This window comes from Microcaecilia unicolor, chromosome 2 (genome assembly GCF_901765095.1).
Source record: "Microcaecilia unicolor chromosome 2, aMicUni1.1, whole genome shotgun sequence".
NCBI classification, from domain to species: Eukaryota; Metazoa; Chordata; class Amphibia; order Gymnophiona; family Siphonopidae; genus Microcaecilia; species Microcaecilia unicolor.
In genome coordinates, this window is record NC_044032.1 from 512,596,733 (window position 1) to 512,612,082 (window position 15,350).

A 15,350-nucleotide genomic window follows, 5' to 3' on the forward strand; every position below is an offset into this window, starting at 1 on the left:
GGGCCATTTCCAATGACTGGCATTAAATATCCAGGGTTTTTTGGCCTGCTCAAACTTAACCAGCTAAGTAATATTCAGTGTTGGCCGGTTAAGTGTATAGCAGCCAAAGATAGGACTGCTGTTTACTCGGTCCGATTTGGCCGCTAAGACGGCTAATGTTTGAATATTTGCGGATAGCTGGCTATATCGTGCGATATAATAGTTGCTATGGAGGAGATTCTATATTTGGCACCTAAAAAATTGGTACTGAAATCAATGCCGACTAAGCATATTCTATAATCGGTGCCTAGGTTTAGGCGCCGATTATAGAATATGCTTAGTTGGTATCTCAGTGTCTAAATCTACATGCAGCCACTTACACCAGTGAAAACATGAGATAAATCCCAGCACATAGATTTACACGCACTTGGCCATATTCTATAACCACATGCGTAAATTTCAGAACGCCCACAAAATGCCCGTTTGGCTGCCCATAACCATGCCCCTTTTTGCCTGCACATGTTAGAAGTTTGGCGCACTTCATTACAGAAAACTCTTAGCGAGTTATGCGCCTAAATTTTAATTAGTGCCAGTTAGTGCTCATTATTGCTTAAGTGCTGTTAGCACTCATTAGCTTATTAAGCCAATTATTTTGTGAACATTGTTATAGAATCTGTGCCAATTTTGGTGCAGATCTCTAGGCGCGCTGTATAGAATCCGGGGTATGTTCCAAGCGCTAATATTCAGTAGAGATAACTGGCTATCTTGCAATGGATATTAGCTCTTAGTCAGCTAAGTGCTATTTAATCTCTGGCCAGTTAAATAGCACTGAATTTTGTTCGGCTCACTTTTGATATTTGTTACTAAAGAAAACTAATACAATATTTCTCTTTTGCAGATCACAGTCCTGGATAGAAGCAGAGCAAATGGGAGCATTTCTAAGTGTAGCCAAAGGTTCAGATGAGCCTCCAGTTTTCTTGGAGATTCATTATAATGGCAGCAGTAATACAAAAGAGCCTCCTTTAGTGTTGGTTGGAAAAGGAGTTACTTTTGACAGGTAAATACTCAAAGGAATAATGGGTTCATGTTTATTTACTGTACCTCAAATCATAAAAACATCTAAGTATTTTACATGGTTTAAGCAGGGGCGTATCTGCGTGGGGCCACAGGGGCCTGGGCCCCCGCAGATTTCGCCCTGGCCCCCCTCCCCGCCGTCAACCCTCCCCCGCTGCTTACTTTTGCTGGCGGGGTCCGACCCGCAATCTTCATATTTCGGCTTCCTCCGTGGCCATGTGCTTCCAGGAAGTAACGCTGCAGCGCTGATTCGTTGAATCTAGTTCGGCGTCTGACGTCCCAGCACGTCAGACGCCGAACTAGATTCAACGAATCAGCGCTGCAGCGTTACTTCCTGGAAGCACATGGCCACGGAGGAAGCCGAAATATGAAGATTGCGGGTCGGACCCCGCCAGCAAAAGTAAGCAGCGGGGGAGGGTTGACGGCGGGGAGGGGGTGGAGAGAGGCGGCGGCGGCGGCGGCGGCGGCGGCGGGGGGGGGGGGAGGCAAAAATGTGCCCCCCCTCTCTGGCTCTGGCCCCCCCCTACCGCCGGATTCCAGATACGCCCCTGGGTTTAAGTAACAGGGGAGCACAGAGCAACATGCAGATGTTGAGGCAGTCAAGGTGAGGGGTTGAGACAAACCTGCTACAAAATGAAAAGACATGCTGTGTAATAATACAAAGCATTGTATCTAGTAATAAGGAAACATAAGGGGAGGAGAGGGAACCTAAACTGTATCACTGTCACCAGTGAAGGCAGGATTAAAGAAGGAAGACAGAGAAGTTAAAGATCATCCCTAGGGAAAGGCTTGAGCAAAAAAAAAAAAAAAAAGGATTTGAATTTCTTATAGAGTATTCACATCTCATATCCAGTGGGAGCCTATAAAGGGTAAGAGCCAGTATACTAATGCAGGAGTGCTTGGTACAGGCCAGCCAGACTTGATGATGGGAGGGGATAGTTAGAAGGTTATACTGAGAGGAGTTCTCTGTGGGGAATATGGAATAACATATTGGATAAGAAGAGAAGAAGAAGGCCTGGTGGGTAATAGTAAGGATCTTAAAAGGAATTGTGTTAGGCAAATAGAAGCCAGTTCTATGCCTAGAAGAGACAGGTAACATGATCATATTTCTTTATACCAAGAACAGTTTGACCACTGTATTTTGAATTAGTTGCAACCTCCTTAGTTAATTTGCATTTAAATCCCAATAAAATGAATTGCAGTAATCCAATCAAGAGATTACCAAAGCCAAGGATAAGAAGATGAAATGAGGGTGTATCAAGGATGTTACAGACCAAGTGAATATGTATTAACACAAAATAGCACACCGCCACCACGAAGGTAAATTTAAAAAGAAAAACAAAATAAAAGGGATGTGGGGGGGAGAGAAGAGGGTGGGCAGTAAAGTTAAACAATGGGAGCAGAAGGGCAGGGGAAAAATGACAGCATTGATGCGAAGGGGGGGGGGAAGAAGAGGGCGGGCCAGGCTGGGACATGGGAGAGAGAGGAGCATGGATGCGAGGGGGGGGGGGGTCATGGAAGGAAGAGAGGGGAATTGCAGGAAAAGGAAGAATGGAGGGGGCAGGGGACAGAGGACCATGGATGGGCATGGATTGGGAGGGCAGGGCTCAGGGAGAGAGGGGAATTGCTGGAAAGGGAAGAATGGAGGGGGCAGGGGACAGAGGACCATGGATGGGCATGGATTGGGAGGGCATCCCTCAGGGAGAGAGGAAAATTGCTGGAAAGGGATGAATGGAGGGGACAGAGGAGCATGGATGGGCATGGATTGGGAGGGCAGGGCTCAGGGAGAGAGGGGAATTGCTGGAAAGGGAAGAATGGAGGGGGCAGGGGACAGAGGAGCATGAATGGGCATGGATTGGGAGGGCAGGGCTCAGGGAGAGAGGGGAATTGCTGAATAGGGATGAATGGAGGGGACAGATGGGCATGGATGGATATGGATTGCAGGGCAGGGCATAGGGAGAGAGGGGAATTGCTGAATAGGGATGACTGGAGGGGGCAGGTGACAGAGGAGCATGGATGGGCATGGATTGGGAGGGCAGGGCTCAGGGAGAGAGGGGAATTGCTGGATAGGGATGAATGGAGGGGACAGATGGGCATGGATGGATATGGATTGCAGGGCAGGGCTCAGGGAGAGAGGGGAATTGCTGGATAGGGATGAATGGAGGGGACAGGTGACATAGGAGCATGGATGGGCATGGATTGGGAGGGCAGGGCTCAGGGAGAGAGGGGAATTGCTGGAAAAGGATGAATGGAGGGGGCAGGGGACAGATGGGCATGGATTGGGAGGGCAGGGCTCACAATCTCTCTCTCATATACAATGTCTTTCTGACTCTCACTCTCACACACTCTGTCTCACACTGTATCACATTCACTCTCTATGTGCCACACAGTCACTCACACACTCGCTTGGTCTCATACACTCACTCTCACAGAGAATCTGTGTCTCACACACACTCTCTCACGCACACACACACACTCTCTCTCACACTGTGTCTCACATACACACTTTCACACACACACACTCACACTTTCACTCTGTCTCTCACACAGTCACTCTCACATACACTCTCCCAAACATACACACTCTGAGGAAAACCTTGCTAGCGCCCGTTTCATTTGTGTCAGAAACGGGCCTTTTTTACTAGTATATATATATATCCTATATAATAATTCTCACCTCCAACATTCTGAGGCTGCCTGGAACCGTGGATCATGTTGGAGTAGATAATAGTGATGTCACACAACCCACACCAGATTGGCCAGTAGAAGGGAGAGGGGCGGAGCCACGATACAGGGAGCAGCAAATCAGCACAACATGGGGAATGCACAGCAGCAGGAACAGAAGCCTCTCACACAGTCACTCTCACATACACTCTCTCAAACATACGCACTCAGAGGAAAACCTTGCTAGCGCCCGTTTCCTTTCAAACAGAAACGGGCCTTTTTTACTAGTATGTGTGTGTGTATATATATATATATATATATATATGTATATATATATATATATAAATTACACATTTGGTCCTCTTGCATAGTAATTTATATACTGGTTTATAGAACTAACATTACAGATTTTAACTTTTTATGTTGCATGGATTTTTTATGTTCAGATCATGATTATGATGCTCTCTTTGTATTTTTCTGTAAGCCACATTTGTATACTATTCTTTCACGTATTCCTTTTTTTTAATATTATTTGTGTCAAATCCATTGTGAATATTATTTTGGTATGTATTTTTTTTTTTATAGTATCCTTGTTATGAACTGAAGACTTTCAAAGGAAGACTAATTTTCATTTTATGTGATTTTGTTTGATGTATTTTCATGTTTGTAGACCCCTGATGCAGGCATTTGCCGAAACATGGACGTTGTTGGGTCATTTGATTAAAGGTGCTTCTTTTATATTTGGCTCAACCTTGTGATTCCATCTTCAACCCTATACACTTCACGATTTTCTGTGTTGTTGTTGTTGTTTCCCTCTGATCTGCTTTTCTTTGATCAAGTAGGCAGACAAAAGAAGAGATACAGTATGGGTTCTCATTTGTGGAATTTATTTTTCAAGAATATTTTTCCCTTTTCAGTGGTGGAATATCATTAAAGCCTTCTTCAGGCATGGATGCAATGAGAGGAGATATGGGAGGAGCAGCAACTATCTGTTCAACCATTGTAACTGCAGCAGCACTAAAACTTCCTATGAACATTATTGGTGAGTGACAAAATAACATTTAGCATAATTGAAATGTTGCAGAACATTATGGTGCAATTCTATAATTTGATGCCTAGAGGTACGTGTTGGTAACGTACATTTCCCATATTGTGTCAAAGAAATGCACATCTCTAATACATACGTGTAAATCCACATTTTATACATGCAAACTGCGTAACTTCTAAAATTACTTCTCTAATCAATGTCAGAAAAAAATAAGATTAACATATGCAAAAATAACATACCAATCTGAGTTGCTATTAGGATAACTTCCAGTGTATCATCCAAAAGCAAGGTTCACTACTACTACTACTACTACTTAGCATTTCTATAGTGCTACTAGGGTTACGCAGCGCTGTACAAGTTAAAACATGGGGAAGGACAGTCCCTGCTCAAGAGAGCTTACAATCTAAAGGTAACAAACTATGTAGTCAGTGTATCATGAATGGGGAAGGTGGTTAGGCGCCAAAAGCAAGGGAGAAGAGATGGGTTTTGAGTAAGGACTTAAAGATGGGCAGGGAGGGCGCATGGCGTATGGGCTCGGGAAGTCTGTTCCAGGCATAAGGTGATGAGAGGCAGAAGGGACGGAGTCTGGAGTTTGCGGTGGTGGAGAAGGGTACAGATAGGAGTGATTTGTCCTGAGAGCGGAGGTTACGGGTGGGGACAGAGGGGGAGAGGAGGGTAGAGAGGTAATGGGGGGCTGCAGATTGAGTGCATTTGAAGGTCATTAGGAGAAGCTTGAACTGAATACGGTAGCGAATCGGGAGCCAGTGAAGCGACTTGAGGAGAGGGGTGATATGAGAGTATCGGTTCACGCGGTAGATAAGACGTGCAGCGGAATTTTGGACAGATTGAAGGGGGGATAGGTGGCTAAGCGGGAGACCAGCAAGGAGAAGGTTGCAATAGTCAAGATGAGAGGTAACGAGTGAGTGGACGAGGGTTCGGGTGGTCTGTTCAGAGAGGAATGGGCGGATTTTGCTAATATTATAGAGGAAGAAGCGACAGGTCTTAGCTGTCTGCTGGATGTGGGCAGAGAAGGAGAGGGAGGAGTCGAAAATGACTCCGAGATTGCGGGCTGACGAGACGGGGAGGATGAGGGCGTTGTCAACAGAGACAGAGAGTGGGGGAAGAGGAGAGGAGGGTTTGGGTGGGAAGACAAGGAGCTCAGTCTTTGCCATGTTCAGTTTCAGATGACGGTTGGACATCCAGGCGGCGATATCTGAGAGGCAGGCCGAGACTTTGGCCTGGGTTTCGACTGTGATGTCGGGAGTGGAGAGGTAGAGCTGGGTGTCATTGGCATAGAGATGGTACTGGAAACCATGTAATGAGATCAGTGAGCCCAGGGAAGAGGTGTATATTGAGAAAAGAAGCGGTCCAAGGACAGATCCTTGAGGAACCCCAACAGAGAGCGGGACGGGGGTGGAAGAAGAGCCATTAGAAAATACTCTGAAGGTGCGTTGGGAAAGATACGAGGAGAACCAGGAGAGGACGGGGCCCTGGAATCCAAATGAGGACAGTGTGTCAAGAAGTAAATTATGATTGACGGTGTCGAAGGCGGCAGATAAGGATGGAGTAGTGACCTTTGGATTTGGCAAGGAACAGGTCATTGCAGACTTTGGAGAGAGCTGTTTCTGTTGAGTGTAGTGGGCGAAAGCCGGATTGAAGCGGATCAAGGATGGCCTGAGAGGAGAGGAAATCAAGGCAGCGGCTGTGGACAGCGCGTTCAAGTAATTTGGAGAGGAAGGGTAGAAGGGAGATGGGGCGGTAATTGGAGGGACAGGTGGGGTCAAGTGATGGTTTTTTAAGAAGTGGAGTGACTACAGCGTGCTTGAAGGTGTCAGGGACAGTAGCAGTGGAGAGAGAGAGGTTGAGGATGTGGCAGATTGAGGGGTTAACTGTAGGAGAGATGTTGGTAAGCAGATTGGTGGGAATGGGGTCAGAGGAACAGGTGGTGCACTTATAGAAGGAAGAAGGCGAGCAGTTTCCTCTTCGGTGATCTCAGGGAAGGAGGAGAAGGAGGACAGGTTAGGTTGGTTGAGGGAGTGGTTCACCATCTATTACAAAAATATACCAGAATCTGACTGTACAAATGAGGAAATGTACATTACAATCTTGCACATTAATAAATAATGAAATAAATATAGAACATCCATAAACATAATCATAAAAAGGAAAACATTCAAATATTAAGAACAAGCTGTAAAAACTTAAGTCATTCACATTTTAATATTAGAGCTGATGAGATTTAAAAAACAGCTGACAAGATTATAAAAGAGCATCATGAAACATGCCGTGTTACTGAACGGTTACCTTACCAACCACAGAGAGAAAAACTATTGTAAAGACAAACGAGATCTAAATACTGAGTAATAGTATACAACATAAAAGGGGTCATGACACAAAACAGCTGAGGGTCTTTTTTGTGGGGTTTTTTTTTGTTTTGGTTTGTTTTCCAGGCGGTATCTTCTGTTTAATTTTTGTTGCTTTGACTTTTTTCACGGAAGTGAGACCATATCGTTCCAACAATGGGATAATGTTTTTGAGTTTTACTGAGGTTACATTGGTTATTGAAAAATTCACTATTCATGGAAGAAGATGGAAGTTCACATTCAACATATGGACAGCAGCAGTAGCAATCTATATGCTTTTTCTAATGGCAATTTTTAATCTTTATATTTGTATATATATCAGTTCATGTATTTGTTTTTTATTGATTTATTTCTGCAGAGGCATTTAGACTCCTGAGGTAGGCACGCAGCGTGCTGAACTGCATGGAGTCTTTATACATTTTTGTCTTGAGTTGGTTTTAGTAAATGTCCCTTTTTTGGAACCTCTTTGATCATTCCCCTTTTTTGTGTTTGTTTTCTCAAAGAGGGATCTTAATTAAAATTTTTAATCGTGATTAATCTTGTAATTAAAGCAGTGCTTTTTTTGCAGGAAAAAAGGTACCGGTATTCATTATGGGTAACCTTAGGGGCAGGGTCACCATCTATGGATCTGCCCCTATGGTAACACACCCATAGTAGCCACACCCCTTTTACCAACATATAAACAGACATCATTGAAAATATTATACCAGAATAGGAGAAAAAAATAACTCATGATTTTTTTTCATTATAAATAATTTCTGTAAACTGTTACAGCTCCAGTATACCCAAAATGACACAAACCAAATTAGAACACAGACCATTAGGAGAACAGTCTTGACAAATCTGAAACACAATATGCTATAAAAATCTCAGAACCTAACAAACAGATCCCTATTCAGACATTTGGCCTTGCAGTCACACATGGAGAACAGATAGCCCCTCTTCAATTCTTCAAAAATTAACTTGAAATCCTAAGAAGCCAGATTCTGCATGCAGCACTAGATCTGGTGTTGGGGGGTGGGAACCAAACTGGGCAGCTGCCCAGGACCCTACAGCTTCAGGGGGACCCGCGGTCCTGGCATCTCTTCCCCTTCTCCCCACCACAGTCCATCTCCTCCTCCCTTCCCCTCACTTTCCCGATCTTCTTTAAAAATATATTTTCCTTCTCAGAGGGGCCCCGGCTCAGCAGCCATCCTCACAAGCTGCCTCCGGCTGCCCCGAAGCTTTCCCTTTCTACCGCGATATGCCCCCTCTGATGCAATTCCCTGTTTCTGCCTGAGCAGCTCGCAGTAGAGAGGGAGAGCTTCAGGACAGCAAGAGGCTCCTCTCCCCTGCCCTCCTCCTCCATCCATCCATGTCCACAATTCTCCTCGCTCTCCTGCTCTCCTCTCCATCCATGTCCAGCATTTCTTCTCTCTCCCCTTCCCTCCCCTTCCATCCATGTCCAATGATTCTCTCTTCTCTGCCCTCCCCTCCCATCCATGTCCAGCGATTCTCCTCTCTTCCCTTCCCTCTCATCTATGTCCAGCAATACTCCTGTCTCCCCTGTCCTTCCCTGCCATCCATGTCCAGTGATTCTCCTCCCACCGTCCTCCCCTGCCATCCATGTCCAGCGATTCTCCCCTCCCCCACGCCCATCCTTCTCCCACTACCTGCCTGCCTGCTTGAGAGTCCGGGCCCCCAGCATCACCCAGTACAAGGCCCAGCACCAGCGCTGACAAGACTGCGCCCAATACCATGTGCTCAGGAAAGCCCTGTTAGTTCCACCCTCTCTGACCCGTCACGCATGCGTCAGAGAGGCGGTACCAACAGGGCCTCCATGAGCGGATAGGCTCGAAGGCTGAGTGTGCTGGTGCTGAGTCTTGTACTGATTGATCGGGGACCTGGACACTCAAGCAGGCAGCGAGGAAACAAGAGCAGTGAGAGGAGGACTCAGGAGGTAAAAAAGGGCGTGTACTGGCACAAAAAAAGCACTGAATTAAAATACCAATATCAGAAGCAGTAGAGAAAACTAACACTCCTATATTTTTACATCTACCTACAGCTTTCTGTTTCCCTCAACACAACCCTCCCGTTCTCTATTAATCTCTCCTTCCCCAGCCTTATTACCCAGATTTTCACTAAATCTAAGCTCTCTCTTTCTGCCCCCTATCCAGCATCCTCTGTATTCCTGTTCCCTTCCAGCATACAACATATTTACCCCATCTCCCCCATCCCTCTATCAGGCAGCATATCTTCCATCTCCCCATTCTCCTTCCCCACCCCCACCGTGCCTTGCAACATTTCTTCCATCTCTCCATTCTCCCCCCATTCCAGCCTACCAGCATCTTATTCTCGCCTCTTCCCCCCACACCCATCCCGCCATAGGTGGCTCTGAGCTGTGGCACAGTGCTTAGCAACAATCCAATCCATTTGGGTAGGTGGGTGGAGCAGGCTGGCTGTGGCCTGGTCTGGGGTTGCCCTGTAGTCTGTGTCACTCAGGCACAGGTTGTGGCGAGCAGACTGCAATCCACAATGTGAGCCACACAGTGGTCTTGGTTGTGGAATGACTCAAGTCAGCTGCTTAGTACTCTGCCTATCGGAGTCTGAGAGCAGCTGCAGTGGTGCAAAGATAATATTGGCTTCTCTTTCAAGCAGTCTGCACATGAAGGTCCAACCTTGCCCACTCCCACATGCACCAGTGATCATGTGACCTGATGCTACTAGAAACATAGTAACATGACTTCAGATAAAGGCCATATGACCCATCCAGTCTGCCCATCCTCTGAAACCCCTAATTCTTCCTGTTCCTGGTATATGTGTGTGTGTGTATGAGAGCCTGCTTCCTTGGCTAGAACTCGATAGTGGTGAAACTGGAGACTTGGCAGGTCTGTGAGGGGGTGGGGGTGGGGATGGGGATGACGACAAGGTTCGATTAATTTTACTGTGATTTATTTTTTTTAAATCATTACTAGTAAATAACATGTTAACTCCGCAGCCCCAAAAACAAATATTGATTCTTACTAGCACTTATGTGCACAAATAGGTCAATATTCAATGTCCCCTTAGAGGAATAGCTTAATGGTTAGTGCAGTGGTCTGAGAACATGGGGAACTGGGTTTGATTCCCACTGCAGCTCCTTGTGACCCTGGGCAAGTTACTTAACCCTCCATTGCCCCAGGTACAAACTTAAGGGCCCTTTTACAGAGCAGCGGTAAGCCCATCATGGACTTAACGCTCGCTGTTCTGGGACTACCGCCGGCCCAACATGGCAGCCGGTAGTAGTCCGACCTCCAGCACGCACCATTTCCAGGGGAAAAAGAAAAACCCCTGAAATGACTTGCGTGGTGATAATCCGGTGGTAATCAGGCATCGCCGGGTTAGCTTGGGAGCCCTTACCGCCACCTCAATGGGTGGCGGTAAGGGCTCCCTTCCACATGGCCACACGGTAAGTGCTATTTTGCTGTGTGGCCATTTTTTTTTTTCTGTCTGCCGGATAAACGGCCCTGGCGCGTGGGAAAAACGGCCCCCGCTGCTAGCATAGAGCCCTTTTTCCCCACAGCTTGGTAAAAGGACCCCTTTGATTGGAGCCCACTAGGGACAGAAAAAGTACCTGCATATAGTATATTGAAACCGATTTGGTTGTATCCACAGAAAAGTGGTATATCAAATCCATGACCCTTACCCTTAACCCTTAACCCTCCATCGCTCCAGGTACAAAATGGAGATTGTGAGCCCACTAGGAAAGAGAAATATTCTACAATAATAAATGTAAACCACTTTGGATGTACCACAGAAAGGTGGTGTGGATGAATGTAAATTGTTTCCCACTCAGGGTTGTAGATGTGTGGATTATAAATCTTTTAAATAAAGAAATGACCCTTTACCCCTCCATAATCCTTTTTTTTAAACGCCAGCTATGGCAGTCAAAAAATATTTGTACATTCAGTGTCATTATTAGACAGTGGCTGATGCTGAACATGACAGTGGTGATATTCAGTCTGTTATCTGGATAACTTTGTACCACAGAAAGGTTGTCCTGAGAGCGGACTGAATATCTATACTATCTTTATAATCTCTGGATAGTGCCAAGGTGGCCTGTAAGGATATTCAGAAGCACTATCCAGGTGAAGAGCAATTGTATAACAGGGTTTTAACATTTGCTCGCCACTTGAGTGTATATATTTACAGAGTACTAGCACGCAGATAAATGTACACTCATAAGTCCTAGCAGGACACCTAAGCGCTCTTCGGTAAGATTGCTTATAAGTGGCATAGCACATAAACACAAGGGAGGGCATACATATGGGCAGAGCACTTTACCGCACGGATTTTTCAGGCACCATGTACAGAATCTAGCCCTGAGTGAGTTGGACCCACCATTTATTGAATAGCACTGGATGCTCACCTAACACTTACATGCGCAAGTATACACTTACTCACGTAAGTGCTAGTATTCTTTAGCACACAAATAGCAATGAAATTTAGGTACCAGGTTATACCGTGGAGCAATAGTTTCTCTGAATATCTTGGTTGGCAGGTGCTATCTGGATAAGTGACTTTTAATATTATTAATGCAAATGTTTCTTCTGCCACAGAGCAGGTAACTTTGTGTGGCAGCTTTTGGGAAAGCTAAAATAGGTGCAGCCTAAGCACCCGTGTGCCTTCGCAGTTTGTGGCTCAAATATTGTTGAGAGCCGTGCAGTCCTAAAGGAAGATCAATGGAGTAGGGTGAGGGGAATGGCGCTTCCACAAAATGCAAGGGAGTCTAAAAAAAAATCTTCAGACACAGTGCTTATTTCAACAAATACACCTTGAAGGAAAACAGAACTGTTCTGGAGGCGGCACTGGCAGCAAGCCTCTGGAGAAGCTGGAAAGAGAGTGGGTACTGGTGAGGGTAGGCAAGCCTCAGCTAGAGTTGATAGGAACCACCACCAGCCCCTGGGACTTAAAATTATGAGCACTGTTAGAGAATCAGTAGTAAAATCATAGGGGCCCTTTTACTAAGCGGTGTGTCCCCAGTAGTGCACCTTAAAAATGCACTACTGGAGACACACTCAGGCAACCTGCGGAAGTGCTGGGATCAATGCGTGTGAGTCCCATGCTATAAAATATTTTTTTGTTTGGGAGCAGAGAGTAAGTGTGCTCTGTACTAATCGTCAAATCGCCACACACTAATGGTGGCAGCAAGGGCTCACACTCACACACTAATGGGAAAGTAGTCATTAATGGAAAATACAAATTGTGGTTATTTTACTACTGTGCTAAAAGTAGCCTCAGCACATGGGAAACCCACACGTGAAAAATAGCGTAGTCCACATTTTAGCGCAGCTTAGGAAAAGGGCCCCATACTAAGACTAATGATACATAAATAGCTAAGACAGATGTTTGTCATCTTCTATGTTTTTTTGTTTGTTTTTCTTTAAAAGGTTTGGCTCCACTTTGTGAAAACATGCCTAGTGGCAAGGCAAACAAGCCAGGAGATGTTGTCAAGGCTAAAAATGGAAAAACAATTCAGGTCAGTTGAATATATGTTTATGCACAATGTTAAACAGTGGAGGCTGCTAAATGCATAAGTGCCTTATCTATGGATAGTGCTGCTGAAAATTCTTTCTGAACACCCTGGCACTACCTATATAGTGCCGAGGCACAGCAGAGGTATTCCGTAAACATGTACAGATAGTGGTGATATTCAGCATGTCCATATGGTGGATGCTTTAATCAAAGCTGACACATAACCAAGTTGGTTAAGTTTTGTGTGCTAATGTTAACCACTTACGTGTATGGATAGCTAAATCTCACTGCCATATGTCTGCATATTCAGTGCTACATATACGTTAAATGTTTTAAATGCCACAGCTGGTGTTTAAAAAAACAAACCATTGGATGCAAGTTATAAATACTAACCTGAATGATAAATTGATAAAATTATATTAACAAAAGATGTGAGGTTTCATCACCAACACTTCTTTAGTATATAAAATCTTTATATATTTTTTTTAATACTGCATATTTCTCAATCCTAAAATCATCTTACAAGGGCTTTTGCATAAGTATGCAATAGTAAGAGTACATTTGGGTAGATTTTCAAAGTACTATTAAGCACCTCATTTAGCTGGCCAAATCGTGGTCAGATCAGGTGTGGCTGAAAATCAGCTTAATCACCTAGGTTGCAACTTGGTTTAAATCTAATATAGTAACATAGTAAATGACGGCAGATAAAGACCTGAACGGTCCATCCGGTCTGCCCAACAAGATAAACTCATTTTATATGGTATTTAATACTTTATATGTATACCCGAGTTTGATTTGTCCCTGCCTTTCTCAGGACACAAACTATAGAAGTCCGCCCTGCACTGGTTTTATTCACCAAATACCGGCGTCGCCACCCAATGTCCGCTAAGATACCATAGATCCATTCCTTCTAAACAGAATTCCTTTGGGTTTATCCCACGCATGTTTGAATTCCATTGCCGTTTTCATCTCCACCACCTCGCGCGGGAGGGCATTCCACATATCCACCAACTTCTCCGTGAAAAAATACTTCTTGACATTACTCCAGAGTCTGCCCTCCTTCAACCTCAATTCATGTCCTCTAGTTCTACCACCTTCCCGTCTCCAGAAAAGGTTTGTATGCGGATTAATACCTTTCAAATATTTGAACGTCTGTATCATGTCACCCCTGTTTCTCCTTTCCTCCAAGGTATACATGTTCAGGTCGGCAAGTCTCTCTTCGTACGGTTTGCAGTGCAAATCCCATACCATTTTCGTAGGTGTTCTTTGCACCACTTCCAGTCTTTTTACATGCCTCACCAACAACTTGTAGAGGGACATCAACACCTCCTGCTGATTATACCCCTCTCTATGCAGCCTAGCATCCTTCTAGCCACGGTCGCCACCTTGTCTCTTCACCTTCATATCCTCTGACACCAACACCCAAAGGTCTCTCTCCTGAGTCGAGCTTACTAATCTCTCCCCTCCTATTCGGTATCTATCTTTTAGGTTTCTACACCCTAAATGCATCACTCTGCACTTCTTGGCATTAAATTTTAACTGATGAATATATCCTATAAACGGGCCCGCTGCTCCAGTATGGGGGAGGAAGCTGCCTCCCACGAATAGCCAGATCTTCACAAAACTGCCACCAGGGAATACTTCAAAACATTCCTTTATTTTCCAGATTAATAAACAAAACTTCACTCCAGAGTAGAGAGCTGCACGGCTTCCGTCCCCGCGGGAATCCCGCGGAACCCGCGGGATTCCCGCGGGGACGGAGGCAGTTCCTGCGGGGTTCCCGCGGGGATGGAAGCAGTTCTGCGGGGTTCCCGCGGGGACGGAGGCAGTTCCTGCGGGGTTCCCGCGGGGATGGAACCAGTTCTGTGGGCTTCTCGTGCAAGTGTAAGCTGCACCTGCACCAGCCTCTCATCTACCGAATACCAATTTATTTGAGTGCTGTCTCTTCCTCCTCTTCTTCCTTGCTTTAACAGCATAAATGTGGAAAGTCTTCCATTAAGGAGGTGGTAGAGTCACAAATGATGACGGAATTCAAAAAGGCGTGGGATGAACACAGAGGATCTCTAATTAGAAAATGGAAGTTATATAAAAGCTAACCTTAAATGGCTGCATGTGTGTGGATATGTCAAGTGACACTTAGATGGCGACTCTGGCTGTGATGAACTAGAGCTGATACCTGGCAGACTTGTATGGTCTGTGTCTCATACATGTCAATCTGGTGTAGGATGGGCTGGAAAGGGCTTAGACAGCAACTTCAGTGGCTGGAACATAAGGACAGTGCTGGACAGACTTTTACGGTCTGTGTCCCACAAATGAGAACATGAATAGGCTGGAGTGGGCTTCGATGGCAACTCCAGCAGTTGGAACATAAGGATGGGGCCAGATAGACTCCTGTGGTCTTTGTTCCAGAAACACGAAAGAAAGACCATAATCAAGTATATAATATCACACTCGTTGATTTAATGATGAATTGATCATGAGTGTGACTATTGGGCAGAGTGGATGGACCGTTCAGGTCTATTTGAGGTCACTTACTATGTTACTGTTAATCCTCTTTGCTCCCAGGCTGGTGCACAGACCTCAGCTCTGACACAGGCACGAGAATCAGATGTCACCTGACCTACTGGCGCGTGCATGTGGCGTGAATGGACTCATCCTCAGCACACACTGCCAGTGAATCAGAGACAAATCTTACATGTGCGCACCAGAGTGTTCCAAGTTCCAACTTC

General features: G+C 45.3%; 1 protein-coding gene across 1 annotated transcript in view; it reads left to right on the plus strand.

The window, feature by feature from the left end:
• LAP3 (leucine aminopeptidase 3) overlaps positions 1-15,350 on the plus strand; it is a 73,710-nt gene that overhangs the window by 32,580 nt on the left and 25,780 nt on the right. The window contains exons 7-9 of the mRNA XM_030191223.1: positions 878-1,036; positions 4,635-4,759; positions 12,537-12,625. Of these exons, the coding sequence (XP_030047083.1) occupies positions 878-1,036; positions 4,635-4,759; positions 12,537-12,625 (373 nt within the window). The remainder of the gene's footprint in view (positions 1-877; positions 1,037-4,634; positions 4,760-12,536; positions 12,626-15,350) is intronic.